This window comes from Oryctolagus cuniculus, chromosome 12, assembly GCF_051225735.1.
Source record: "Oryctolagus cuniculus isolate XC-2025 breed Fujian yellow rabbit chromosome 12, ASM5122573v1, whole genome shotgun sequence".
In the NCBI taxonomy this organism is placed as follows: Eukaryota; Metazoa; Chordata; class Mammalia; order Lagomorpha; family Leporidae; genus Oryctolagus; species Oryctolagus cuniculus.
The window spans coordinates 101,737,877-101,765,711 of NC_142878.1; the positions used below are offsets into that span (position 1 = coordinate 101,737,877).

General features: G+C 55.5%; 1 protein-coding gene across 13 annotated transcripts; it reads left to right on the forward strand.

The window, feature by feature from the left end:
• Nucleotides 1-1,550: 1,550 nt before the first annotated feature.
• On the forward strand, nucleotides 1,551-26,948 carry TM6SF1 (transmembrane 6 superfamily member 1). 13 transcript variants are annotated; one of them, XM_051834261.3, is made up of 10 exons: nucleotides 1,551-1,999; nucleotides 7,822-7,925; nucleotides 11,521-11,618; nucleotides 13,622-13,725; nucleotides 14,200-14,282; nucleotides 14,889-15,010; nucleotides 17,261-17,365; nucleotides 19,062-19,154; nucleotides 19,300-19,419; nucleotides 26,064-26,948. In XM_051834261.3, exons 3-10 carry the CDS (start codon nucleotides 11,598-11,600, stop codon nucleotides 26,253-26,255), a joined length of 840 nt encoding a protein of 279 aa, XP_051690221.1. In that variant the 5' UTR covers nucleotides 1,551-1,999; nucleotides 7,822-7,925; nucleotides 11,521-11,597; the 3' UTR covers nucleotides 26,256-26,948. The 13 variants fall into 13 exon arrangements, 11 of the variants coding, with proteins under 11 accessions (XP_051690221.1, XP_089166910.1, XP_089166908.1 ...); XM_089310784.1 differs by lacking the exon at nucleotides 26,064-26,948 and adding an exon at nucleotides 19,773-19,966 and having other exon boundaries at nucleotides 1,886-1,999; XM_051834256.3 differs by lacking the exon at nucleotides 1,551-1,999 and adding an exon at nucleotides 2,050-2,517.
• The last annotated feature ends 887 nt before the right edge of the window (nucleotides 26,949-27,835 follow it).

Sequence of the window (27,835 nt, forward strand, 5' to 3'; positions counted from 1 at the left end):
ACCATTTTAAAATGTGCTCTGTATGAGTGGAGCTGAACGTCTTCGTCTGGTTGTTATTTGTAGCCCTTGCCTGTTTTCCTCCAGAACTAGTCTTTTTACTTTTGTTTGTTGAACACTTTATTTAGTCAGATATTAAGACTTTAAATACAATGTAAATTAAAAATGTTATCTAAAAAATTAAGTTGGAAACAAAAAAGAAAGAAACAGGGGCCAGCGCTGTGGCATGACAGGTAAAGCCACCACCTGTGGTGCTGGCATCCCATATGGGTGCCAGTTCAAGTCCCGGCTGCACCACTTCCAATCCTGCTCCCTGCTAATATGCCTGGGAAAGTATCGGAAGATGGCCCAAATGCTTGGGCCCCTGCACCCACGTGGGAGACCCAGATGAAACTGCTGGCTCCTGGCTTCAGTCTGGCCCAGCCCTGGCCATTGCAGCCATTTGGGGAGTGAACCAGCAGATGGAAGATCTCTCTGTCTCTCCTCTCTAACTCTGCCTTTTATACAAATAAAAATAAATTAAAAAACAGAGGGAGAGAGAGAAAGGAATGGTGCTTGGTGAAGAGGATGGGGAGGTGCAGGAGGTTGGTCAGGTGCAGTGAGGTTGGGGCAGGGAGCCCAGGGTGGAGGCTGGGACATGTCTACTGGGAGGTCGTGTGGACCAGAACCAAGAGGTGGTGCAGAATGGGAGGAGCAAATAGACTTGAGTGACATTTGGAAAGTAACTGTTGTAAGGACAAGAATCTGGGGAGGTGGGGACTGAGGGGGACTCCCCTGTCGCTGGCTTGGGCGGCAGGTGTATGGTGGTGCTGCCGGATGAGTTAAGGCAGGTGGGGGACCCCGTGTTGAGCACAAGGAGGCCCAGGCAGTGATGCCGAGGGAGGAGCCGAGAGCTGGGAAGGATGACGTGGGATCTGCCAGCGTCCACATGGTCAGAAGAACTACGCGTGGACGAGACAAGAAGGAGAAGGTGGCACGTGGGGAGAAAGCTCAGGCCCTGGGGATGCCTGAGCAGGTGTCTGTGGCAGGGATAGGATGCAGAGGGTTCTGGGGGTTCCAGGCACAAAGCAGAGGGAAAAACTGAAACAAGGAGGACTGATGGGGGGGGGCTGGCTTCAGATTAGCAAGAGGGAGGCACAGGGGCTCAGAGATGTCTTCCTCATCGCCTGCAGGGAGGGGTTAAGGAGACCGGTGACCCTCAGCAGTGGTCGTGGAAGAGCGTGATGGGCAGGTCACAGGTGCGGCCACCTCTGGATGAAGCTTTGGCGTCTGGAGCTCAGACGTAGGGAGACCCACCTGCTGAGCCCGGTGGCCCTGGGGCTGTCTGCTTTGTGGCTCATTTCCCCTCATGGCCAACACAAGCCCAGCAGTAAGTCCCCCTGCCCCAAGTACAGACCCGTGCCCCTCTCTTAGGCGCGTCTGAAACTCCCTTCCCCACCCTCCCGCAGCCCCGGGCAGGTCCGGACCCTGGCTGCACACGGCAGCCACAGCCCCCCTCCCGCCCCCGCCCCAGCAGGAGCTGTGACCGTGACCGCGACCGCGCTGCGAGGCCCGCCCTGGCCTCCCAGCCTTTGTTCCCCCTCGGGTCCACCGGGCTCCTTTGGTGGCAGCCTGGCCTCCAGCAGCTTCCTGGAATAGAAACCAGCAGAGCCCTACCTACCCCTGCCCCGCAATCGCGCACTGCCCTGGGGGGCAGCTTCATTGCCACCCCCCCCAACCCAGAGACGGGAAGAGCGGGGCAGGGTCCGACTCCAGTGTCCTGCGCAGGGGTGGCCAGCCTGTTTGCTCCCAAGGGCCATTTGGATAATGAGAACATTATCCCGGGCCGTACAAAATCCTCAATTTACAGATTAGCCTGCGGTAGATTCACTGGATTTCGATATCCTAGGCAGCCCCAGGCGCAAGGATTCGGGGCCCTGCGTTCCCTCGCGCTTGCGTGGAGGGGGTGACCACAGGGAAGACACGCACAGAGGTTAAGTCATTTGTCCAAGAGTCACTGCCGGTGAGTGGGCACCCAGGGTTTAAAACCAGGATTCCGATTCTTCGCCCGCTCCTCCCAAGGTCGCCCGAGCGTTGGTCCCGCTGGGGACCCGGTCCCAGGCCCCTCCCGCTCCGACAGCCCCGGGTCCGGCCGCCGCGTGACCGTCAGCTCCGCGGTGCGCCTGGGGCCGCCGTCCCGCCGCGGGCGCGCGCCGGGGGCACCTGTGCCGGGGCGGGGCCGGCGCCAAGGGGCCAGCGGCGAGGCGAGGGCGCCTCCCGGGACTGCACCGCGGCGCTGCTCCGGGCGGCCGGGGACGCGGCGCGGGGCGCGCGGGGCGGGGCGCGGCCGGGGCTCCGAGGGCCGACGCCGCGGGGCGCGGGCGCCGCCGGAAGCGGGCGGGGCGCGGGCGGGATGCGGTGAGGAGCGAGCGGCGCGGCGGCGGCGGCGATGAGTGCTTCGGCGGCCACCGGGGTCTTCGTGCTGTCCCTCTCGGCCATCCCGGTCACCTACGTCTTCAACCACCTGGCGGCCCAGCGCGAGTGAGTGGCGGGCGCCGCGGGGGTCGCGCCCGGGGCCGGCGGGGCGCGGCGGGAGCTCGGGCAACTTTGCGATGGGGCCCCGAGTCCGCCCGCACCGGGACGCAGGGAACCGGGGCCGCCTGGGGGCGCGCGGGCCGGGGTCTACGCCGCCTGCCGGGGGCGGGAGGGGGCGACTGCCGGGTGCCTGCCTCTTGCCTGCCCCGCGCGCGTGGCCGGGTCACGGAGGTCAACGGGGCGATGCCCCTGTCCTTGGGCAGCGCGGTGGGGCGCCGGTGGGGAGCGGACCAACGCGGAGGCGAGGAGCCTGGCCCCGCTGCCAGCCGGCCGCCTCCTCCCCTCCCCATTTCACCGGGAAGTTTCCATGTATGGACTTCCACATACTCACCATTTCTTATTAATTTTAGAAACTACTGTGGCTGACGCGCAGGAGTCGCCCCGAGCCAGCAGGCAGGGCCGTGGGTTCCAGGCCTGGTTTGGGCACTATCGCTGGGGCCTGGCCTCGCTTTTCTCGTCTGCCAAGTGGGCTCTGTTTGCATCCTGTGGTCAGGATGCAGGGAGGCTTGTGTGTGTAGGCGCAGCCGCGAAAGGAGAAGTGGGGACAGGGAGGTGGGTGGGGCCGAAGGAGGGGCCCTGAGCCTGGGTCCGAAGCCCCGCCTGGGGTCTCAGCTCTGCAGGGGCAGCCCAAAGCCCCAGGGGCGCAGAGGGAAAGGGGACAGCTTCAGGGCCTGCCGTGGTGGGGGGAGGCTGGCGGTTGGTGCTAAGGAAATTGCATCAGTCTGCAGGCTGCAGCTGACAGCCGCTGAGTGTCTACAGCAGAGCAGGGACGCCTGTGTGGCGCTGGGGCCACCTTGTCCCCGGAAGCACCTGTACCGGGGGTTCCCTGTGCGCGGGCGGTGCCTGCCCTCCTCCTGCTGCCTCTCCATGCCTCTCCTGTTAAGTGTCTGCCATTGGACTGCCCAAGGGGACCCTGTGCCCCTCAAGTGGCATTATGGGCAGTTCAGTGACTATTTACTGGGTGCCTCCTGTATCCTGGGCTGTTCCAAGTGTGGGGACATAGCCGTGACCAAGCCAGAAAAGGCCGGGGGGGGAGGGGGGAGCACTGGTGTTCGGCTGAGTGGTGAAGAGCTGTGTCCCACATTGGAACACCTGGGTTTAATTCCTAGCTGCCCCCGACTGCAGCTTCCTGCTAAGGCAGACCCCGGGAGGCAGCAGATGATGGCCCCGGTGATGGGGAGCAGCCTCACACGGGGGAGGGAGAACCTGGATGGTGTTCCTGGCTACGAGTTTCTGTCTGAACCAGCCCTGGCCATTGCATCTGGGGAGTGACCCTGTGGATGGGACTTCTGTCTGTGTCTCTGCCCTTCAAAAAAAAAAAAGGTTGAGACAGACATCCACAAATGCATGAAGAGATGGGGACGGGAAGGGGGCTGGTGGCCAGGGGAGGTTTCCTGGAGGAGGGGACGCCAGTGCTGGGAAACACGGGGAGCAGAGCGGGCAGGAAGTGGGTGCACCTGTCAGGTATCTTGGAGGAGAGCAGGGGGATTTGCAGACGACTCCAGGGTTTCGGCCTCAGCCACTTGGAAGAGACAACGGCATTTGCATCTGCCTTGGTGGGGACAGAACTGGGTACTGCTGGGCCATACGGATCGCGTTGCTAAGCCCTGCCGCGTCTTTGAAGCTTTGGTTCCAGCTGCTCCTCCCGCCCTCCTGTAGGTTAAAATTCCAGTGGCCTCAGACCCTCACTCGCCTCTCGCCACCCCCTGCCCCACAGGTGCAGGGACTGGCCTGGTGTCTGTCCCCTCCCTTCCCTGCTCTGTGGCCCTGGCCCTCTCTGACCTGGCCTGCGGCAGAGGCTCCCAGGTGAGGCCCCACCCACTATGCTAGTGACCTTGCCCCTTGAACCTGCCTGGCCCTCCCCTGCCTCTTTGCTGGGGTGCCGCTTCTCTCCCTGGGGGCACTGACAGTTGAAGACATTGCATGGCCCACACAGAGTAAAACCCCGCCCCTTCCTTTTGTGGCTCTCCCTCCAAGTGAAGGGGTGCCTCTCCTCTTGGAGCAACCCCAGCCTCTGGATCGCACCTTTCCCACAAGAGTTCCTTCCTTGGGGCTGGAACACACCTCCCCAGGCTGTGGCTCACCTTGGTTTTGTCTGCCCAACCCAGCACCTGTGCAGAGTGGGCGCCTGGTTATATTTCAGACTTTGTGAAAGTCTGAAAAACAGAAAAGGCAAATTAGGTGGGAAGGTGGGGAGGAGGTAGGTCAGGAAGGGTTGGACTCTCTCTCTCTCTCTCTCTCTCTCACACACACACACACACACACACACACACACGGCTCCTACGCATCCATCCGTGCCCCTCCTTGGGAGGTGTCTGTTCCTGGAAGGGCATCTGTAACCCCCGTCCCTCCGAGACTAACAACCATGTCACTCTGGGCTTGCCTGCCCGAGCCCCTACTTGGCCAGTCCCTCTGTTGGCCACTCCCGCTGACCTGAGCAGATCCTGTGCTTGGCTGCTGCGGGAGGTCTCCAGGGACCTGCCGCCCCAGTTTCCCTTCGCTCTTTCCTCCTCCCTAGAGGTGGCGTGCACAGGGGATGCTGTGAACCAGTTTGCACGGCTTCCCCCTGCTCCACCAGGGCACCGGCCGTGTGACTGTGCTGCCTGTGAAATCGGGCTCTTGGTAGGAGCAGCCCACCACCTGCCTCAGGCTGTTCTTCATGAAAGTGCTGCAGCGTGCCTGACCTCTGACCTCCTCCCTCCCAGGCGCTTCAGCCCAGGGTCATGTTCTTGACCCACATCAGCCTTCCCTTTGGCTCATCCCTAAGGAGGAGCATGGAGCACTCACGGATGTGTACTACCAGGAGCCTCCTAGCTTTTAGATTCGACACGGCCATCCATTCTCATTCTTATCACACAGCTCTCTGTCCTTCCATCCATCCATCCATCCATTAGCTATCATCCATATTATCCACCATCCACCATCCATCCATCCATCTGTCATCCACCATCCATCCATCCATCCATCATCCAACATCCATCCATCACCCACCATCCATCCATCCCCAACATCCATCCATCCATCCATCCATCAATCCGTCATCCACCATCCATCCATCATCTATCCATCCATCCCCACCACCCACCCATCCATTCATCCATCTGTCATCCACCATCCATCCATCCATCCCCACCATCCGTCTGTCATCCACCATCCATCCATCCATCCATCATCCACCATCCATCTATCCATCCATCCATCTATCCATCCATCCATCCATCATCCACTATCCATCTATCCCCACCATCCATCCATCCATCCATCCATCATCCACTCTCCATCCATCATCCACCATCCATCCATCCATCCATCATCCACTCTCCATCCATCATTCACCATCAGTCCCTCCATCCACCCATCATCCTACATCCATCCATCCATCCACCCATCATCCAACATCCATCCATCCATCACCCACCATCCATCCATCCAACATCCATCCATCATCCACCATCCATCCAACATCCACCTACTCATCCAACATCCATTTCTCTCCCTCCCTCCTTTCCACTTTCGCTCCTAACCTCTTTCCTTCCCGTCCTCTTCCTTTATCCTGGGGCATATGGCAAAGGTTATCCAAAGTCCAGTGTCAGGTTGCCATGTTGGGGTGTGTGTGTGTTGCGTGTGTGCGGGGGGTGGTGTCGGCTCAGGAGAGGCACTTTCTGCAGCTCTGAAGATGGTAAGTCCTGGTGTAGCCATGAAGGCCATTGGCGTGGCCTCAGGTGGTTCTTTGTCTAGAGCTGGGGGCCCTGTTTTTGGAGGTGTGGGAGGGAAGTAACCTCGTGGAGGTGGGAGTTATTGAGGTGGGTTGTCTGTCGCTCCCCATCTTCGTGGAGGAACGACACTAAACCCTGCGCTGTTCTTTTGTCTGCTTGGCCCTTCCCGGGTTTGCTGCTGGTCCTTCCCGGGTTGGCTGCCGACCCCTCCACTCCGTGGAGGGGCAGCTCCCCCTGCCACTTTCCCCACTTCCGCGGGGGAGCGGCACACCGCCGGCCGGCTCTCTCGGGGGCTGCTCAGATGTGGGCTGCTCAGATGTTATCCGGATGTTCCTGGTGCATGTTGTCTCTCTCCTCCTTTATAGTCCTCTTCCACCAATCCCAACTCTGCTGCCCACACGCCGAGCACGCTGCTCTCCTCCAATCAGGAGCAGGATCAGCTCCTGCAGCTTATCAGTCAAATTGGCAAGAGGCAGCTGCGTAGAGGTTGTTTGGTCTCTTTCTCTCAGCGCCATATTGTGGGAGAGCAGATGCATAGAATAAGTCTTAATTCCAGTAACTTAGTCTAGTCTCAGTTGCTCCCCACAGTGGGTCTTCCATGCAGACAGGAGCCCCTTGTATACATGGTGTCCCCAGGACCTGCCACAGAGGCATGCAGGGTACGGATTTTTCTCAGTAGGTTTTTCAGTAAATTAAAAACCAGATGAGTGCAGAGGATGTGACTTTGCCACGGTCACGCAGTTGGAGAGGGCGCCAGGGTCCAGCCTCCTGACTGCCCACGCCCTGCTCTGCGGGGTCTCCCTGCCACCCTGCCTTTCCCGGGAGCAGATCTGGGGTTTGTGCCCCTGGTTTGCTGCTGGAGACCAGGCTGGCCCTGGTGTGGGCTGACTCCACGCTGGCCTCAGGCCTGGCCCACACTCTCCTCCTCCTAGGATTTCCTGGCCTCACCCTCTGGCCTGTTTGGATATACAAGGGGTCTTGAAGAATTTTCTAGAAAACCCATAGTGTATCATGAGAAAAACTATGCATGTGTTTCAAAACTGTTTTGCACTGAAATGAACGTATCTTCAAATTCCATTTTCTCACGAATCATTTGAAGTCCTCTAGTACACGTGACCTTGCCCTTGTGCCCCGGAAGGTGTGTGTGGGGGCAGGGAGCTCTGTCTGTGTATTTCTTCTGGCTGGCCTGGAGGAAGCAAGCGATGGGGCACTGGGGTTGGAAGAGGGTAGGTGGAGCCCGCAAGGGCCAGTGGGGGTGGGGTAGAGGGCGCTCCAGACCTAATGCCTGTGCACAGGAGACTGGTCAGGACACGTGGAGGCTGAGGGCCTGGTGGCTCCCTTCCCCTGAAGTCCCCGGGCTCTGGCCCGGAGGGTGGCAGAGGAATGTCCCTGCCTGTATGGTGACAGAGCTGCAGGCAGAGGCCAAAGGCCGTCCCTGAGGCCCCGGCCGGCCAGTAAATTCAATGGTCAGGAAGTTGCAGGCACCCGGTGTTTGTTTTCCTAAATGACCGCCTCCCTCTTCTGGTTGTTGCAGCTCCTGGACAATTGTAGGGGTGGCTGCCTTCATCCTGCTGCTGGTGGCCTTGCTGGCCCGGGTCCTTGTCAAAAGAAAACCGCCCCGGGACCCGCTGTTCTATGGTACGTCTCCTCCTCGCACCTGTTCCTCTTTGGTTGTGTACCCGCCGGTGACAGCGGCCGGAAGTGGGCGGTGTTTCAGGCGCCTGTCCTCAGCTGTGGCTCCGCCCTCTCGCAGGTGGGACCCTGGAGGAGGGTTTCCGCCAGGGCCACCAAGCCTCATTCCCCCAGCGCCTAGCATGCTGGGGCCCTGACCTCTGACTTCTGGCTTCAGCTCGGGTACCAGCCCCTTCGCGGGCTTCCTGTCCCCCGCCCCCCTAATCTGGCAGAGAAGTGGGGTGCCTCTGTCTGCACAGTTTGTATAAGACAGGAAAACAATAAAGCGAGGGCGCTTCAGAAAGTTTGTGGAAAATGGAATTAGAAGATAAGTTCATTCTGGGATTAAAAAAGGTTCACCAAGTAAAATTGGCTTAGTCTTCAAAAAGTTCATGGAAGCTACTTGTTATGTAAAAACTATGCATGGATTTTACACTTTTTTTTGCACCAAAATTATGCTTTCCTTTTAACTCTATGTTTCCACAAACTTTCTGAGATTCCCCCTTGTACTAACCATGGGGGGGTAAGATGAGGAGGGGGATGGGACAGTTCCCAGCCAGCACGTGTGTGTGAGTGTGGGGGTACGAGAGTGTCATTGTGTGTGATTGTGAGTGTGTGTATGTGTGTGTGAATGTGTGATTGTGATTGCGTGAGTGTGAGTTGTGGGAGTGGGTGTGAGAGTGTGTGATTGTATGTGTGTGGGTGTGTGAATTTGTGATTGTGACTGTGAGTATGTAAGGATGTGTGTTGAGTGTGTGTGTTGTGTGTGTGATTGTGAGTATGTGATTATGAGTCTATGTGATTGCATGTGTGTGATTGAGTGTGTGTATGTGTGTGAGTGTGTGTCAGTTTGTGTGTGTGAATGTGTGATTGTGAGTGTGTGGGAGTGGGTGTGAGAGTATGTGATTGTATGAGTGTGTGAATATGTGATTGTATGTGAGAATGTGTGAGTGTGTGAATATATGAGTGTGTGAGTGTGTGTATGTACATGTGTGTGGGTGTGTGGGTGTGTGTATGTGCATGTGTGTGTATATGTGCGTGTGTGTGTGAGTGTATGTGTGTGTGTGAGTGTATGTGTGTGCGTGTGTGAGTGTGTATGTGCGTGTGTGTATGTGTGTGTGAGTGTGTGTGTGCATGTGTGTGTGTGCGTGTGTGTGTGAGTGTGTATGTGCGTGTGGGTGTGTGAGTGTGTGTGCGTGTGTGTGTGTATGTGCATGTGTGTGGGTGTGTGAGTGTGTATATGTGCGTGTGTATATGTGCGTGTGTGTGAGTGTGTACGTGCGTGGGTGTGGGTGTGTGAGTGTGTGTATGTGCGTGTGTGTGGGTGTGTGAGTGTGTATATGTGTGTGTGAGTGTGTGTATGTGCGTGTGTGTGTGTGTGTGAAATGAAGCAGACTGCCGCCGGTGCTGGCTGAGCACCCGCTGGGCTCTGCAAGGGCTCTGAGCGCTCACTCACACTGTTGTTTTATTTGATCCTCATCACAGTAGCCCTCCATATGCGAAGGAAGATGCTGGCTCAGAGCTGCAGAGCCATGGGATCAAGGTCACAGGGGCCTTGACCTTGAAGCCCATGGCCACGTGTGCCGCCTCCACAAGGCTGCCCTTGGCCTGTGAATGCTTCCTGTGGCCTGCACTTTGCCAGGCGTTTCATGTTGTGTCTACACTCCCCAAATCTCCGGGTCTTCTCGAGGCATCCAGTTTTCTCACTCCTGGGGCTGTGGGTGGGATTCAGGGCTGTTCCCTGCGGCTCCCTGCCTTCAGACAAGCAGCTCCCTCCCCAGAGCCTGCCCTTCTCGCGGTGGGCAGAGCAGCACAGCGGGATGAGAGGAGGGGAAGCCAAGTCACTTAATGCCAGCCGTGCTCTGGAGTGGCCGCTGTCACTCGCGAGGCGGCGGGCTGAGCGCAGGGAGCAGTCTCTGCCCACGGAGGGCCTGGCAGAGGCAGAGCGGGAAGGGAGAGTGGTGAGCCGCGGGCTTCTCCCAGCGCCCGCCCACGGAACTCGGGAGCTGAGAGGAATTGTGCGGCTTGCTGCTGTTTTCATAGCCAGGGAGCAGATGCGCTGGGCCCAGGGACCTCAAGTTCCACATCCTCTTCCTGCCCCACTCCACGCAGCCCACACTTAGCTATGCCAGTGTCCTTGTCTGTTACAGCTTTGAGCGCACGGCGGCCCGAGCCAGGCTCCTCGCCCACTGGAAGCCAGGGACCACATCCTTGTCCTCGGTAACGCGGCATCTGCCAGCCGCGGTAGCATCTGCTGCTGTCGGTAGATTAGACTCTCATCGCCTCCTTCCCTGCTAATCCTGGCGCCTTCCAAAGGAGGAGAGTGAGGAAGTGGGGGCCGGCGCTGTGGCGCAGTGAGCTGAGCCACCCCCTGCAAGGCCGGCATCCGGTATTGGAGTACTGGTTCAAGACCCAGCCACTTGGCTTCTGCTCCAGCTCCCTGCTCATGCTCCCGGGAAGGCAGCTGAGGCTGGCCCCTGCTGTCCGTGCCCAGGGTTCGACACCAATTTGTTCTTACTTAAAATGCGGCTGTCTAGAAAAAATAACAAACACAAAGCTGATTCCCCATAGCCGTTGTCTGTGCCAGCTATGTACACCCCGGCCGGCGACACGGCTTTTTCTCCTGTAATAGCCCACCGTGCCATCTTGGCTTCTATTTTTGTCATCCCTTGGCCTTTTATCCTAAAGCCTCTTGCATAGAGCCCGGCCTGGAGCAGGCAAACAACCGGACACGCGGGGCTGCAGCCTGGCCCCGGGACCCATGAAACGATTCCCCTCTGCTAAGTCACTGTTTTCAGCCCTTGGGTCACCACTGTGCTTCACAGGCCCGTTGGCCGCTGGCTTTGTCCCTGCTGCCCAGTGGGATGCTGGGGTGGCCTGGTGTCATTCCCCACCTTGGGGACGTGCTCCCTACACCCAGGGTGGGCAGCCTGAGACCCACTGGGTGTGCAGCAGGTGTCTGGTCTGTTAGTCTAGGTTGATGACGTCAGCAAGATCTTCTAGAAAACGTGAAGAACATTCCATCTGCTGGTTCACTCCCCAAATACCCACAACAGCCAGGGCTGGAGCCAGGAGCCCAGAACTCCATCTGGGTCTCCTACGTGGGTGGCAGAGGCCCAAGCAATTGAGCCACTATCCCTGCCTCCCATGATTCCCGCTTTTTATTTTTATTTATTTTTTAACATAATGCACCGTATTATGCCTTTACAATTTTTAAAAATATTTATTTATTCATTTGAAGGTCAGTTATGGGGAAACAGGAAGAGACAGAGAAAGAGAGATCTTCCATCTATGGTTCACTCCCCAAATGGCCACAATGCCTGGGGCTGGGCCAGGAGTCAAGAGCTTCTTCCAGGTCTCCCACGTGGGTGCAGGGACCCAAGCACTTGGGCCATCTTCCACTGCTTCCCCAGGTGCATTAGCAGGAAGCAGAATCGGAAGTGGAGCATCCGGAACTCGAACTGGCGCCCATACGGGATGCTGGTGTTGGGGTGCGGCTCTACTGCTGCTCCACAGCGCCGCCCAGAGGCCTGCTTTGTAAACTGCTGCCTCCCTGCCCTAGTGTATGCGGTTTTCGGATTTACGAGCGTGGTGAACCTCATCATCGGGCTGGAGCAAGATGGGATCATCGACGGCTTCATGACCTACTACCTGAGAGAGGTAGGGGCCCCTGGCCGGTGGGCAGCTCACGCCGCGGGCCTGGGCGAGCAGGGCGGCCTGCGCACCTGTCTCCTGCTCCTGCGACTGCATCGTGCCGCCCACCCGCCTCTCCCCTCGACCTATACCTAACATAAATGAGGAACTCGCGAGGCCCTTCATAGAACCTGCGAAAGCCCCCATGTTAAATTTGCTAGGTGCCAAACACAGAGGCATTCAAGGGAGCCATTTGGTTGTGCTGTTTAACCCCCACCTCCCACCCCCTGTGCACACACGCAGCTCAGAGCATCTGGGAGAGAGAGCGAGCGAGCGAGCAAGCTAGAGAGCTGTTTCCTTACTTCTGATGTGACGATGTAGCCGCACAGGGATTCGGGGAGCTTCTCAAGGTCACACAGGGAAGCTTATTCTGCATCTGCATTTCAAATTCTGGACAGATTTCTCTGTGAGCCAAGAGTGTGGACTCCATCCTGTGTGTGGGGGAAGACTTTAAACTGTATTTACTTGAAAGAGCAACAGAGAGAGAGAGTGAGCTTTCACCTGCTGGTTCACTCTCTGAATGCCCACAACAATCAAGGCTGAGCCAGGCTGAAGCCAGGAGCCAGGAGCCCCATCTGGGTCTCCCACGTGGCTGGCAGGGACCCAAGTACTTGAGCCATCACCTGCTGCCTCCCAGCAGGGAGCTGGACCGGAAGTCGAGGCGGCACTTGTTCCCAGGGGTGAGGGAGGATTTTAAATCAGGGCGGGATCGGCCCTCAGGGAGGGGTGAACGTGTTTTTCTGCGTGGCAGGGACACGGCTCTGCCCACACAGAGGAACTGCCGCGTACAGCGGATGGCAAACGCTCCTGGCTACCCAGGGAGGCAGAAGGCACCCAGGGAGGGGACAGCTGGGGCAGAGGAGGGAGCGGACAGGGAGTCCGTGTCTCCCTGGGACACATCCCCACCAGTGGGTGGTGCTGAGGTCCCCTGGGACACGCGGGGGTTTCCAGGGCTCGGGGACATCCACAGGGCTTGATGGGGCTTTGTGCTGAGGGCGGGTCCTGCAGAGCGACTAGGGGCCTGGGACCCCCGGGGCCAGGGGAGGAGACTGGGCTGAGCTTGCTTCCTGCCCTGCTGGGGTGCTAACCCTGATTTGTGGGGAGCACCAGCCATCGGAGAAGGCCCCGCCTGCTTGGCTGACTGCCAGCCTGGTGGATCCGCACCCTTCCTTGCTGGGGAGGGACTTGGGGCATCCTTGGGCGACAGGCGAGGTGAGCCGGGAGAGCAGGAAGGTGGGAGAAAGAGGGAAGGAGACAAGGTGGGGCCAGGACGTCACCTCAAAGCCAGGCACACCTGACAGTGACTTGCCAGCAGCCACACCAGCACGGACGTGCTGTCCGTCATGTAAGATCTCATGTTCATCCCAGTGACGTTTTCTGGCTCTTCCTGGCTGTGCCGTCTCTGCCAGGTGCCAGCTGCGTGATCTCGGGCAAGTCTTGTAAAATCTTCCGGGGCCTCAGTTTCCTTATCTGTGAAATGGAGCCAGCGATGTCCATCCCACAGGGCTGCTGGGAAGGGTAGACGAGGGGCTGTGTGGAGCGCTGGGTTCCCCGCCGCCCGTCTGTGCATGCAAGGGGTCTTCAGAAAACTCACAGGAAATGGAGCAGAAAGATAAGTTCGGGGTGAGTGTTTGGCCTAGTGGTTACGACTTCAGTTAAGATGCCTGGGTTCGAGTCCTGGCTTGGCTTTTGATTCCAGCGTCCTGCGAATGCTGGCCCCGGGAGGCTGCAGGGGATGCCCAAGCATCGGGTCCCTTCCTGCCACCCACACCGGAGACCTGGGTGCAGCTCCCGGCTCCCGGCTTTGGACTCATGCAGCTGTCGTGGTCACTGGGGGAGAGAGCCAGTGAGCGGATGGGAGCTCGCTCGCTCTCTCTCTCTCTATGACTGCCCCCCAGTCAAATTAATTAACTAACTAAAAACCAGCGTTTGAGTCACTCACAGCAGCCTTCCGTCGGATGCCTCCTTAGGGTGAACCCTACCTGAACACCGCCTACGGCCACATGATCTGCTACTGGGACGGCTCGGCGCATTACCTGATGTACCTCGTGATGGTGGCGGCCATAGCCTGGGAGTAAGTCGGTCGCGAGAGCAGGTGAACTGGACGTGGGTGCCAGTTCCGTGGGTGGGAAACAGACCTGGCCTCCTCGTCCCCCCCCCCTCCCCCCCCCCCCCCCCCCCGCGCCTGCCCAGTTCACACAAAGCCCCGAGGCTCTGCTAGGTCTCTCTCTCCTCCTATCTCTTCTCACCTCACCTGGCCTGGCCCCAGTCTCCGTACTTCCTGGGACTTTTTTTTTTTTTCCCCTTGTCGTAGCGAGTTTTTTCCGCAGTAGGAAAGGCAGGCGTGCCGTGGCCGTGAGGATGGTGTTTGGTTTCATAGCGCCTCGGTGCACACAGCACCATCTCCCTGTGTGTTTCGTCCCTTGCTCCCAGCTCAGGAAGCTCCGATTCGCGAGCTTTGCTAATGAGAACGCGCAATGTTGAGCGTCTTTGCTCTCCTAAGACAAAGTGCGCCAAGTCAGATTTTTTTTTTTTTCATTTGTTCCAGGGAAAGTTACAGAACCGTCGGCCTCTACTGGGTTGGATCCATTATAATGAGCATTGTTGTCTTCGTGCCCGGGAACATTGTAGGTAAGACACTTTTTCCTCTTTTACGTCTCTGTCCTGGAAACAGGGGCGATCGTCTTTGAGCAGAGGTGCGCTTCCGGTTACGGTAGAGCCGGGAGCCCCCGAGCCTGTGGTGAAAGCGGAATTGCTCCCGTCTGCCTCCTAAACCTCACCCTTGTCTCAAAAGCTGTTTCTGAGTAGTTGTCAGACGTGTGCACGGATCACAGGCAAGGGTTAGGGAGTCTCGATTTCTTCTGGACCTCGCGGGGTGGAGGAGGGTGTTGGTGACGACAGTGGGCAGATACGGTGACGTCACGCGTCGCGAGCACTCAGAAAATGTTCTTGGAAATGGAGACCCCCGAGGGCCGAAGGAAAAAGACCCTGATGCCTACGGGGAATCAGGGTGCTCACTGTTGAGTTCTGAGGACGGGGGGTGCCTGTTAGGAAATGCCTGATGGTTTGAAACGGACATTGCTTTTTCCATCATTCCAAGTCCTGGCGGGTCTATTGCACATTTTCGATGACCGGGGATGGGGGGAGGGGTGTTCGGAGTGTTCGCTTGTGGCCGGTTAGCTGTGCTTTCGGTCAACTTCTGACTTTCTCTTTTTTTTTTTTTTCTCTTTTAAATAGGGAAGTATGGAACACGAATTTGCCCAGCTTTCTTCTTAAGTATACCATACGCGTGTCTTCCTGTCTGGGCTGGTTTCAGAATTTATAATCAGCCGGCAGAAACTTGTAATTATCCCTCAAAGGTGACTGGATTAAGTTTCAATGTAAAACGCGTCCCCAGACCCACGGGGGTCACCTGTGCCTCCGAGGCCCGAGCGCCCGCCGTGTGACGGCGTAGTTACGGGGGCCCAGTGCGGGGGCAGCTGCTGCTGTGGGGGAGGCCGTACTTCCGGGCAGCTCCTGTGCCCCTGGTCCCGCTGGCTCCCCCTCCCGACCCCGCGCCGGCCCACAGCCTGTGGTTTGCCGGGTGCTGTTAATGACACATTGAGCACCTGGGCGCTGCTTCCTTAGCTGGAGAGACAATGCAGCCCACAGAGCCGCAGGCTCTGAGACCCGAGATTTCAGCCCCACGGATGTCTTCCGGGGCACCTCTCTTCCCTGCACAGCCACGGTGGTGACAGTGGACCAGTGCCGGCCTGACAGGTACCCTGGGAAGGTCTTGGTTTTAAGCCCGCGACATCTCTCTCAGTCTCTCTTGCTTTCATAAGTATTAGATCCGTAAGCAGTGGCCTTTAAGCAAAGCTGAATTACTAGAGACAGAACACGATTCCACGAGGTTTACAGAAGCCGCTTACCGGGGCTCATGTACACCTGGTTTGTGAACATTTAGACACCTGCTGAGCAAACACAGGCCGGCACAGTGACCGCCGGCACCCCCTTCAGTCACTCGGAGGAATGAGGTAGTGGTTCAAAAGAAAACAAAAAGAGTGACCTTGGCCTTGGCCTTTACCTCCTCGGCTTTGGAAGGCTCCGCGCCTGAGTGTCGGCAAGAGCGGTCATGCCAGGAGACACAGGGATCTCTTTATTAGCATTGTTTTTAATGCCAAACCGCAGTGCTAACCAGGGGTGACCACACGGTGCTGACAGGTGCACAGTCCAGACTGAGCGTGCAGAGTGGTTTGCATTGTGATCAGCCTTAACAAACACAACGCTTTAACCCAGGGATTTCAATTCTTGGATCCTGTCCTCAGAAAAACCACTAGAGGTGCTGTTAAAGATTCACGTATAAAGTTGTTCTTCATCACATTAAATATAGCAGTTAAAAAAAATGCTTATATGTCCAGTGATGGGAGAGTGGCTAAGGTCTCTTCCCTATGGAATTTTTTAAAAAAATTTTTTGACAGAGAGAGACAGAGAGAAAGGTCTTCCTTTTTCCGTTGGTTCACCCCCCCCCCCCAAGTGGCCGCTACAGCCAGTGTGTTGCGGCCGGCGTGCTGCGCTGATCCGAAGCCAGGAGCCAGGTGCTTCTCCTGGTCTCCCATGGGGTGCAGGGCCCAAGGACCTGGGCCATCCTCCACTGCCTTCCCGGGCCACAGCAGAGAGCTGGCCTGGAAGAGGAGCAACCAGGACAGAATCCGGTGCCCCGACTGGGACTAGAACCCGGTGTGCCGGCGCCACAGGCGGAGGATTAGCCTAGTGAGCCGTGGCGCCGGCCGGAATTATTTTAGTTTTAGAAGAATTTTTAATAATATGGGAAAGTGTTTTTTTTTAAAAAAGATTTATTTATTTGAAAAGCAGAGTTACAGAGAGATGGAGAGACAGAGAGAGTGAGCTTCCGTTTGCTGGCTCACTCCCTAGATGGCCACAGTGGCCAGGGCTGGGCCGTTGGAGCACGCATCCAGGTCTCCTGTGTGGGTAGCAGGGGCCCAAACCCTTGCCCATCTTCCCCTGCTTTCTCCAGGCACCTCAGCCGGGAGCTGGATCGGAAGTGGAGCAGCTGGGTCTTGAACTGGCGTCCATACGGGATGCCAGGGATTGCAGGCAGCAGCTTTACCCGCTTGGCCACCGTGTCAGCCCCACCCGGGAAGAGCTTTTAATATAGGTAGAGGCTGAGGCCAAAAAGAACACATCAAACATTTTTTTAATATCCACGATATCCTAATTTTGTGAAAAAATAGAGATTTTAGGTGTGCCTTTGTATACATAAATGCATGCGACTAGGAAAGTATGCCAGCTGTTGTGGTGGGCAGGCTTATGGTTGACTTCTAGGGCTGTATTTTTCAATGAGCGTAGTTAACATCTGTACTCGTGGAAGTGGCATTTCAGGGAGCAGGCGCCTCCTCGGAGAGCTGCGAGGTGCCGCCTCTCCGTTTCCCAGATGGGGGGCCGTGACTTAGGGGGGATGCCTAGAGTCCCATGGCCAGTGGTTCCAGACGCGGACTGGGGGGGAACATCCTCTCCTCGGCCCTCGCCGTGGCGTCCGCCTCGCCAGTGGATTTCCGATTCTCCTTCGGCACCCGGGGCCTGCTGGCTAGCCGCACGCTCTGTTTCAGGTTGTGCAGGAAGCTCAAGCCAAGGACCTGCTGAGACGCCCGTTTGATTTCGTGCTGGTCCTGTGGCTCCTGCTGGCGACCGGGTTCTGCCTGTTCCGAGGCCTGGTAAGTCCCTGCTGGGCGGCTCCGGCTTGCAGGCGGGGAAGCCAGGCTAATCAGACCCCTGGGCCTCCGTTAGAGCCTGGGGGCCTGCGCCTCTGCTCCCGAGAGGGCTCCTCTGGCTCCTGAGACGTTTCTGATTCGAGTGTAAATGTCTTTGCGCGCGGGCGTGGCGTCCTCGGGAGCGGGGTGGGGGGCGATGGGACTGAGGAAGGGGCAGCAGGTGCCCACAGCCTAGCGGTGCAGGGTCACGTGACTGTCTCACTGGCCAGCACGGTGCTGAGTCCCCCGAGGTCAGGTTTGCAGCCTGTGTATCCAGGGGCCTGATTCACGTGCAGGCATGCGGGCGCCCTCTACCGACGCAAGAGCGCACAGGCGAAGAAAAAGACCTGTGGGCTTGGGAGCTGGGGTCCTGGCCGTGTACTAGATGTGTGGTCCTGGATGCCGGCTGTGCACTAGATGTGTGGTCTAAGGTCTTGGCCAAGTACTAGATGTGTGGTCTGGGATGTCGGCCCTGTACTAGATGTGTGGTCCGGGATCCTGGCCGTGTACTAGATGTGTGGTCTGGGGTCCTGGCCGTGTACTAGATGTGTGGTCCGGGATGCTGTCCGTGTACTAGATGTGTGGTCTGGGGTCCTGGCCGTGTACTAGATGTGTGGTCCGGGATGCTGTCCGTGTACTAGATGTGTGGTCTGGGGTCCTGGCCGTGTACTAGATGTGTGGTCCAGGATCCTGGCCCGTACTAAATGTGTGGTCTTGGACACAGGACTTAACCTCTTGGAACCACAGTTTGCTCCTAAGCTTACGATAATGCACCTCCAACTCTTGGTAGGGGCCTCACACATAGTAAGTGCTCACTGAATGGTGGCTGGGTGACAGGTCGTTCAGGAACCCAGGGCCCCTGGGCTGGGAGAGATCTGTGTGGGCCGAGGCTGGGCAGGACCTCCCCGGAGGAGCCGGCTCACAGCAGCAGGGGCCGCGGCAGGGGAGATGAAAGTGGCCAGGCCGGGAGCTGTGCTCAGACCCCCTCGCTGACACTGGTGTTTGCTTAGCTTGCTGTGTTTGCCACGGTCCAGACCCCAAATCACCAGTCCAGCGGTGTGCTCACATGGTCCCGTCCAGTTCCCCGCACACGGGGAGAGAACCGGGTGCACGTGTGGGGGTGCGGGCCTGGTGAGCGGGGTTTTCACCGTTTGGCTTTGGGGTGGGGCCCATTTGGGGCCCCCTGGTGGGCAGCAGGTGCTTCGGCCTGTGGTCTCGGCGGAGCAGTGCCAGAGCGGGGAGATGAGTCAGAGGGGACCCAGGGCTGTGCTAGAGGGATGCTTGTCTGTTGGATGGCCGGTGCCAGTCACTGTCCTTGAGTGCTCTGGGCGGCAGGGGGAGAGGGGACTCCCACAGTGGTAAGATGAACGCGGTGTGGTATGGGAACGGTTGACCAGTTAGCCGCTTATTCCCACACGCTAAAGCCAGCTGTGCTCTGGCTAGCCCAACCCAGACACTTGACCGCCGCTGCCCAAGGCGAGGGCTCCCCTGCCGTCCTCTGCTCCCCCTCCTTGGAGAGATGCTGCCTTGGCCCCCCCTCCCCCGCAAGGCCACACAGCAGAGCGGCCTGTGCCCGAAGCCGGCACCTTAGCCTTCCTGGCAAACCCGAGGAGCCAGGCGTGACCGCGCGCGTGTGTAACCAGTTCCTCTTTGTCCTCAGATTGCTTTGGATTGCCCCGCGGAGCTCTGCCGACTCTACGCCCAGTTCCAAGAGCCCTACATCAAGGATCCTGCTGCTTACCCTAAGATTCAGGTCAAGGCGTTGTGAAGCCCAGGAGTTTTCTGAAATTCTTTTTTTTTACTCTTAAACCACCACAGTGGGAACAACGCGGTCCCACGGAGGCGGCGAGCCGGCCGAGCGCCCGTGAGGTCGCTGACGGTGTTTCTGTTCCGTACAGATGCTGGCGTCCATGTTCTACTCCGTCCCCTACTTCGTGATCGCGCTGTACGGCTTGGTGGTCCCTGGGTGCTGCTGGATGCCGGACATCACGCTCATACACGCGGGAGGCGTCGCTCAGGTACGAGGCGCACTGCAGCCAGACGGTTTCTCCCCATCTCCCGGCTGCCGCCTGGGGGCTGAGCTATCCAGGGATGCAGAGGAGGGGCCCGGATGTTAAGTGATTTGCCCTAGGTGCAACCCCCCCCCCCGCCCCAGCAAATGGCACGGTGGCTGCATAGGACCACTGCCCAATCTCTAGACACCATGGCTACTAAGAAAGGTTTGGGAGCTGGGAAATCCCAATGCTATCCCTGTTTGAGACCTCAGCATTCTGCTGTTGGCCTCAACCACGAGACACAGAACCAGGGAACGGGCTTAAACATTTTTTTTTCTGCTCCTGAAACGCGAGGCCTGTCATTTCATTCTTCCCAGCCCCGTGCCTGGCCGGGAGGAGCTGTTCCGCGAAATCTTACTGCATGGAACTGAAGTGAAACTGTCCATGGAATTAGCGCACAAAGCGCAAAGGTAGCACTCAGCAAACAAACCGATCTTCTGAACAAAGAGATTAAAGTAATTGTATCCCCTTAACAGAAATTTAAAAATAACTTTAAATTTCATTTTTATAATTATATACTCGTGCTATATAAATAGACAAACTAGAATTTACAGGGTTGAAAAACACAGTATTTGTGGGGGCATATTTGGGTTAAATCCTTCCAATCTGAGGCCCTTTGTTACAAAGTTAGAATATTGGCATCAGAGAAGCGGATGCTGCATCGGAAGTGAGCATTCAGACCTGGGAATTCAGGCCTCCGTCTGGGGGTCTTTGCTTTTGACTTTTCCAGCAGCAGCCGCGAGGGAACGGCTTCCAGTTTCGTTTTTAGCCCCTACTGCTCCCAGGCTCGCATATTTGGTTTCACACTTGGCTGTCTCACAGGCACCTCAGATTTTATGTCTAGAGCAGGACTCCTGTTGATTCTATGTATAAATTATCCCCCCAAAAAACCTCAGGAGTAATTTACACCTGCCATGCGCTCCCCTCCCTGTCGAGCCCCTCTCTAGGTCTGGCTAGTTGTCTCCAGAGTGATTCGCAGATCCATCCATTCTCTCCCAGCTCCGCTGCACTGGCCTGAGTTCTCAGGAGCTCACGCACTTGAGGCTAACCAGACTCCAGCTCTTGCTCCTTTAAAGATCACGGGGTGGGGGTGGTTGGGGGGTGGGGGGGCATTTTCAAGGGCCAGGCCTGGTCAAGGTCATGTGCCGCAAGAGACACAGCCTGACGCACTCATGGTATTACCTTTGCATCTTTTTTTTTTTTTTTTTTTTTAATTTTTAATTCCCTGTTGCAAGATGAGGAAGCCGGGCCCAGGACGGCTTTGGTTCACTTGCCTCAGGTTGCAGGCTCGAAGATGGCAGAGTAGAGACAGGAAATGCTGGCAGAGTGCACGCCCACCTCTGCCCTGCATCCCTGCGCTCTGAGCCGTTAGCTAAGGCCCAAAGGTAGATGCTGGATGTGGCACAGGGCAGTTGAGAGCCTCCAGGGACCGGGGGGGGGGGGAGGCACCTAAGCTGATCTCTGAGGCTTTATAGGGCCAAGTCTCCCCAGGAAACACCAGGAGGAGGCATTTAGGGGTGGGAGGGAGCAGAGTAAGCCTTGGCTTTGGTTTTCTTGGTCCCCAGATCTGTTCTCCTGTATCCTCCACTACAGGGGGCCTCACATCCATCTCCCTCTGGCTGGCTTTTATTGGTTCTTACTATGCATTTTTATTTATCCAAGACAGAGACACAGAGATCTGCGTGCTGGTTCACTCCCCAAATGCCCTACCAATAGCCAGTGTTGGGCTAGGCTGAAGCCAGGGTCAGGAACTCAATGTGGAGTTTCCCACGTGGGTGGCAATGACCCAGCTGCTTGAGCCATCACCTGCTCCCTCCCAGGGTGCACAGCGCAGGAAGCTGGAATTGGGAGCAAAGCCAGGATGGCAGCCCAGGGCCCAGAGCCCAGCACCAGCCCCACGCCAGGCCTTTCCTCTGCATGCGGTGCGCCCCGGCCTGCCCTGCACTGGCCCCGGGTGCAGCAGCAGCGTTGTCAGCTAGGAGGCTAGCAGAGACGTGGCACCTGGGGCTCCTGCTGGGTGGTGCTGCGAAGGGCAGTGTGGCCCACAGAGCTGCAGCCTCAGGCAGATCTCAGGGCCTGCGGCCACTCCTGGGCTTTGTCCCAAGCTCCTCTCTTGCCAGTGGGTGTCCAGGCCCAGAGCCTGTGACTGTCAGATGGCTCTCCCAGCCCCCCGGGGCACAGCGGCCTAACTCAAGAGTGAGGTGTCGTGCCCGTGGTCCTTGGCCGGGCTCTAACTGATCAATTTCTTGGTACTAATTAGCCTAAGGAAAAAGCAGAGAGGCATGTGATCAGAATCCTGAATTCCTGATCCCAGCAACTTCATCAAAACCTGCTGTTTTGGAAAGACAGCACTCCCGAGACCCATGCAATTTAATAAGAAAAAAAAATCCTTGAAAAACTTTTAGGTCAGTGGAAGACACATCAGATAGTTACTGCATCCTGGAATTCAGATGTAGGAGTTCGTTGGTACTGAAGGCAGGATTTCTGCCTTCAGAAATCCAAAGAGCAATCAAAATGCAAAAAGAAATAGAATAAAGCCAGGACTCAATTTTAGACTTCCACTGGAGACTTACTCATAACAACTATCTTTTTATAAATATTTATTTATAATTTATTCCAAAGGCAGAGTTACACACACAGAGAGGGAGAGAGAGAGAACCAGCCACTGATTCACTCCACAAATGGCCACAACGGCAGGAGCTGGGCTGGTCTGAAGCCAGGAGCTTCTTCCAGGTCTCCCACGTGGATGCAGGGGCCCAAACATTGGGCCGTCTTCTGCTGCTTTCCCAGGTGCATTAGCAGGGAGCTGGATCAGCAGTGGAGCAGCTGAGACATGACCCAGCACCCATATGGAGTGCCGGCGTCACAGGTGGCGGCTTTATCCGCTGCGCCACAGTGCCAGCCCCACCAACTACCTTTTCCTAGCAAATCCTTACTGCAGCACTAAGGTGGCAAGTCTGACCTGGAAAGTCCAGTCCACTTGCTGGCATTGTATGGTTGGCCCTCTGTAGTGGAGGCTCAGCCACCTTTGAATGGAAAATGTAGTTAGGCTAACCGTGGTTTTGCTGCACTGAATAGGCACAGACTTGTTTGGTCCACTCCCTACACAACACAGTCTAAAAACATTCACATAGCACTTACGCTGTCCTGGGCATCCTACATAAATCAGAGACGGCTTGAAGTAGACAGGTTATATGCAAACACCATGCCACTTTATAGAAGGGACTGGAACACCCATGGATCTGGGTGTCTGCTGTGGTACAGGGGGCCAGCAGCACATTCTGTGATGCAATAGCCCTGGAAATCGAATCAGAGGCAACGTGCTCCATATGGCTGGGAGCCTGCGCTCTGGAGGCAGACGGCTTCCAACCCCAGCTGTACTCCCGGGCCCGGTGGCGCCGGCTTCTTCGCCCTAACCCTTTCCTCTCCTGGTGAGTGACGGCAGGAAGAGCTGCCCCCTAGCAGAGTTGCTGAGGATTAAATGGAAGAGTGCTTGGCACACACCAGCTATCTCACTCTTCATCACTGCTGGGAAACCCCTGGTCGCAAGGTTGCAGGAGAAATGCCTCACGTTGCCTAGGTGATGGGTTAGTCTGTAGACAGTGAAACCGACTCCTCAGTGTGTATTGCACATAATTATTACCTGAAACGTCAGCCTCAGGACTTACAGTGCACTCCCTCCTGCCCCTCAGCCGCCCCCACCAGCTCACTCCTGACTGGGAGGCACTTGCCATTCTTGTGTTACCGTTACTACTGAACATCATAGCCTTCACAGTAGCCTTTGGGGTTTACCATCTACATACTTACTGGCCCTCGCTGGAGACTCTTGACAGCCATAAGGTCAACAAGGGGAGTTAGAAACAGCCTAGGTGTCCAGCAAAGGAGAGCAGGGATCCCGGCTGAGCTATGTATGTGTCTGTCCTGAGCGGTCCCCGGCTGGGGGTGGGGTCCACCATGACCGGCTGTCCCAGATGAGGCCGCCAGAGGCGCCATGCCTTGCCCGAGGCCCCGCTGCAGGTTTCTGGTGGAGCTGGGATTTGACTGTAGGTGCCCTGCACCTCTACTATGCTGCTCAGAAAGCTCTTGAGACAGGTAACAGGGTTCTGACCCAACAGCCCTGCGACTGTTCCGTGTTCACGCTGGCTGTTGCTTGTTACTGTTCGGTGTTCACACTGGCTGTTGTTTGTCAGGGTTCGCGGCGACACATTAACACGCTTGCAGCATCTACAGCATTGTGATTTTCAGTCACCCTGTCCAGGCTGCCTCCATAAATATAGGACAGTGCTACTAAAAGTGAACCTTTGGGTGCCTTTAGCGGGTCATTTTCTAATCATCCATTATGGTAAGAAATCAGAGTATATCTCAATGATTTCTGTAAACAGTGATCTTGAACGACATAGAAAAAAATGACTGTTAGGACTCAAGCTCATGTTCCTGAGTTGTGGAGAAATTTCTGGGCCCGGAAACCTTAGGAGGCCCCACAAGCAGGGAAACCACTCCCGTGTCTGCCCCCAGCTGCTGCCTTGGGAAGGGAGGGGTCCTCAGGTGAGACTGCGTTTTGTTTGGAACTTTGCAGCCATGAAAACATAACAGGATTCCACCCGGGGGAGCAAACCGTGTGGCTGGGTGCCCCCCTAAATGCGCCAGAACTCGGCGCAGTCGCAGGAGAGCTTCCTAATTCAGAGCACAGAAAGAGGCTCTGGGGATCTCTTGGACTCCGACAGCCACAAGACCACTGTTGCTGAATGTTTATTGAGCTTGAACAATGCGACACATCAGACACAGGACCTGCCCCGTGGGCTTACAGTCTAAGGACACAAATGAGGCTTTAGTGCTGCTGTCTGTGAGAATGAGGTATTCACTGCCCTGGCGGTGCAGGAAACGGGCCTCCAGGACCCCACTTCCCTATCAGGCGGGCACGACTGCTCGTGTTCTTTGAAAGCTGGTTGGCCTTCCCCAGTTGTGCCGATCTTGTGATGTGAGCAAGTGTTTATAAAGGTAGAGCCACCAGGAACCCCTGCCTCTGAGACCGGCTATATATTCAGAAAAACGCGGCCATTCAAAATAGGCTTTAGGGAAACACAGTGGCCGGAGCCAGGCTCCGCTGCAGCTTTCCTGGAATGTCCACATGGTGGCACCTCAGGAAGCCCCACGTGTGCCCTTGCTTTCTCATGGTCGCCTGTCCTTGTAGCCCGCGGGTGCAGATACACTTGCTGGTTCTGTCTGGGCCTCTGCCTGCGGGAGGCGTGCCAGACGACTTATGTGCTGGTCTTTGGCCACACATCACGGGAACTCCTAGCTCGAGAGAGAAGCGCGGCTGTACCCAGGCGCCGTGAACATGTCGGTGATTTGTACAACTGCAGTCTATTATGGTGTCTGCCACGGATACAAACTCATGAAGGGGGCGCCTGGAAAAGCCCGCCGCGTTCCTGTCGTGGCAGAGTCAACAGGCTGTTATCTTAGCCGACTACACTGACTTCCTATGGAAGGAAACCCAAGTTCTGTGTTGAAGGCCAATCATTTAGCTCTCTTCTTGTCACTTGGGCGACTTCAGATTACAGTATCTTCTGTCTCTTCACCGCGACCCTGCTAAACTAATAATTTACTGCTTGTTATATTTAGATTCCCCATCTCTTACGCACATACATTTTGAATTTTGGCAAGATATAAAATGCAGACTCCAAGGTGGGGTGTGTGTGTGTGTGTGTGTGTGACAAGAAAAGCCTCCTAAGGACATCCTCTCATAGGAGTTTTTAACCTTGCTGCTAGCATTACCCTTTCCAAAAATCTTCCTCTGTGCTTAAGTATAAAAAAAAAAAAAAAAAAAAAAAAAAAACAAAAAAAAAAAACCTGGCACATCCTGAATGTGTGTTCTGAACGAGGACGCGAGTACCCTGGGAAGCCCCTGACTTCCCGTTTGGCAAGCTCACACCTCGGAACACATCCCTCTCTGCACGGTGGCCTGCATGAGCTTCTGCCATCTTATACACGGCAACCGTGCCCCTGCCCCACCGAAGCTGTTAGCAGCCTCATCTTAGAAAATCACCCTTAGTATTTCTTCAGTTGTGTAAAAACCAACCACATGAAGAAACAAACAGAAACTACATCGGAAGGGGTCTAGAGCCCTTGCTCCAAGGTGCGGTTCAGACTGACAGATGAGGTGCAGGTGCTTAGTTTATTATGCTAAAAGCTTTTAGAGATCTGTACTTTGTTTTTATTGGCACACGGTCTGGGAACCACAGCCGAGTCTGTCATGTAGGACCTCCAGAATGCACAGCAGAGTTTAGACTTTTCTGCTGGGTCACTGATGTTTGGAATGTGGCACTGCCTGGGCTGAGGAACACGTGACATGAGGAACCTCGCTGAGGAAGGTATATACTTTATCTGACAGCTGTATCAGGAATCGCCTGCAATTTCATGAAAGACTACATTTAACGGAAGACTACCATATTCACAACTAGATGTGCTGAAGGTGTCGGGCCTGTGGGTGAGCCTGGTTTGCAGGGCACAGGAAAGCAATCTAACCGAACCCTTCAGAACCCATCACGCATCCAACCCAACACGGATTCATGCTTACTCATCTTTTTGTTTTTGTTTTAATGCAACAGGCTCAGTTTTCTCACGTTGGTGCTTCCCTTCATGCTAGAACTGCCTATGTCTACAGAGTCCCTGAAGAAGCGAAAGGCCTTTTTTTAGCATTAAACATAGCATATGGAGTTCTGCCTCAGCTCTTGGCCTATCGTTGTATCTACAAACCAGAGTTCTTCATAAAAACAAAGGGGGATGAAAAAGTGGAGTAAAAATATGACTTCACGTGCTCCCTCTCCACGCTCCTGGTTTTTGTCGCACGGGTACTGGTTTTGCCCCACTGTATTCCCTTTTCATTCACGAATACTTAAGAAGAAATTCTTGCTCTGTACTGTGTGAACTCTAACACGGGATTTTGTAAGTAGACTTCTCCTTGAAGGGGAATTCAAGTTGTTGAGAAAGTTTATTTAAATATATTCAAAGTTATTTGTGAATAAACTTGGCCGTTTATCTCAATGTTCTGTTTGCATATAAGAAACAGTTGCTAAGTATGAAAAATTGTAATTTAATCACCTACAATAGTGAGCATGAAAATGAAACTACTCAAAACTGAATATGGCCCACGCACATAAAAAATTCATAACAGGAAATGAGGGTTGGGGCAATAATTAGTTACCAGACACATGCGCCTTATATGGGCCTCGATATCAAAGTCAAATCATCAGACTGTTTCATAATGCTTGAAAAATGTTTTCCCAAGGAAATATTCACTGCTGTTTTAAAATCTGCTTTTACTAAAATTTTTTCACGTGAATCTTAAGTAGCTAAAGAGAGATTAACTTTCCCATTACCTTTAATTGACACTTGTTTTATTGGTGGCTAGAAATATTTTTATTGTGCTTCCATGTGTATTTTTAATAAAATATTTTTGGCCTTTTATGAAGATAAACCTTATAAATTTGAAATATTTTGTCTTTTTTTTTTTTTTTTTTTTTTTTTACCCATGACAAGTTCTGGCATTTTGTTTAAGTAAATCTGTCAGTTACATAGCCCAGTTCAAAGACGCCGTCGGGGGGGGGGGGGGGGGCACATCTGGCCTAGTGACCAGGATGCCCGTCCCCCTGGAGTGCCTGGGTTTCACTCCTGGCTCTGGCTCCTGACCCCGCCGCCCACCAGCGCAGCCCTGGGGAGGCAGTGGTGATGCTCGGGTATTCAGGTCCCTGCCACTCGTGGAGACCTGGAGACTTCCCAGCTCCTGGCTCCAGCCCTGCCAGCTGTGGGCGCCTGCGGAGTGGCCAGCGAATGCAGCCCTGTCTGTCTGTCTGTCTGTCTCTCAGGTGTCTTCTACATTCTCCTATGTTTCAGTGTGAGCGATGAAGAATCCCTTGGTGAACTGATTTTCATTAGTCTCAAAATAAATTGAAGCCATTCAAAATCAAAAAGCACATTTTCAAGAAAAAGAGCTGGACCGGCATCCCTCTTATCTGTTAGCGAACTTCCCATATTTGGAATTGTGTTTAATAGAGAAAATATCTGCTAAATGAGAGAAACAAACCACAAGGACAGTTGCCTCCTCAGTGTCGCTGGCGTGGTTCAGTGCGTTGGCGCGTTCACACCCTGGGCTGTCACCATCCTCATCGTGGCCCTAAGCTTCAACATCTTCTCCCATTTTACCTTCATGCTGTTTATTAGCTCTTCACCAAGATACGCAGACCAAAATCAAATGGGATATAAACGAATGCACGGATGACGGCAAATGTGTGAATGCAGGCCCACTGAGCGGTACAGATTTTCTTACACGTGTGGGCAAATCATGTAATAATCTCCCGTAAGCCCCCCAAGTGTTTCCAAA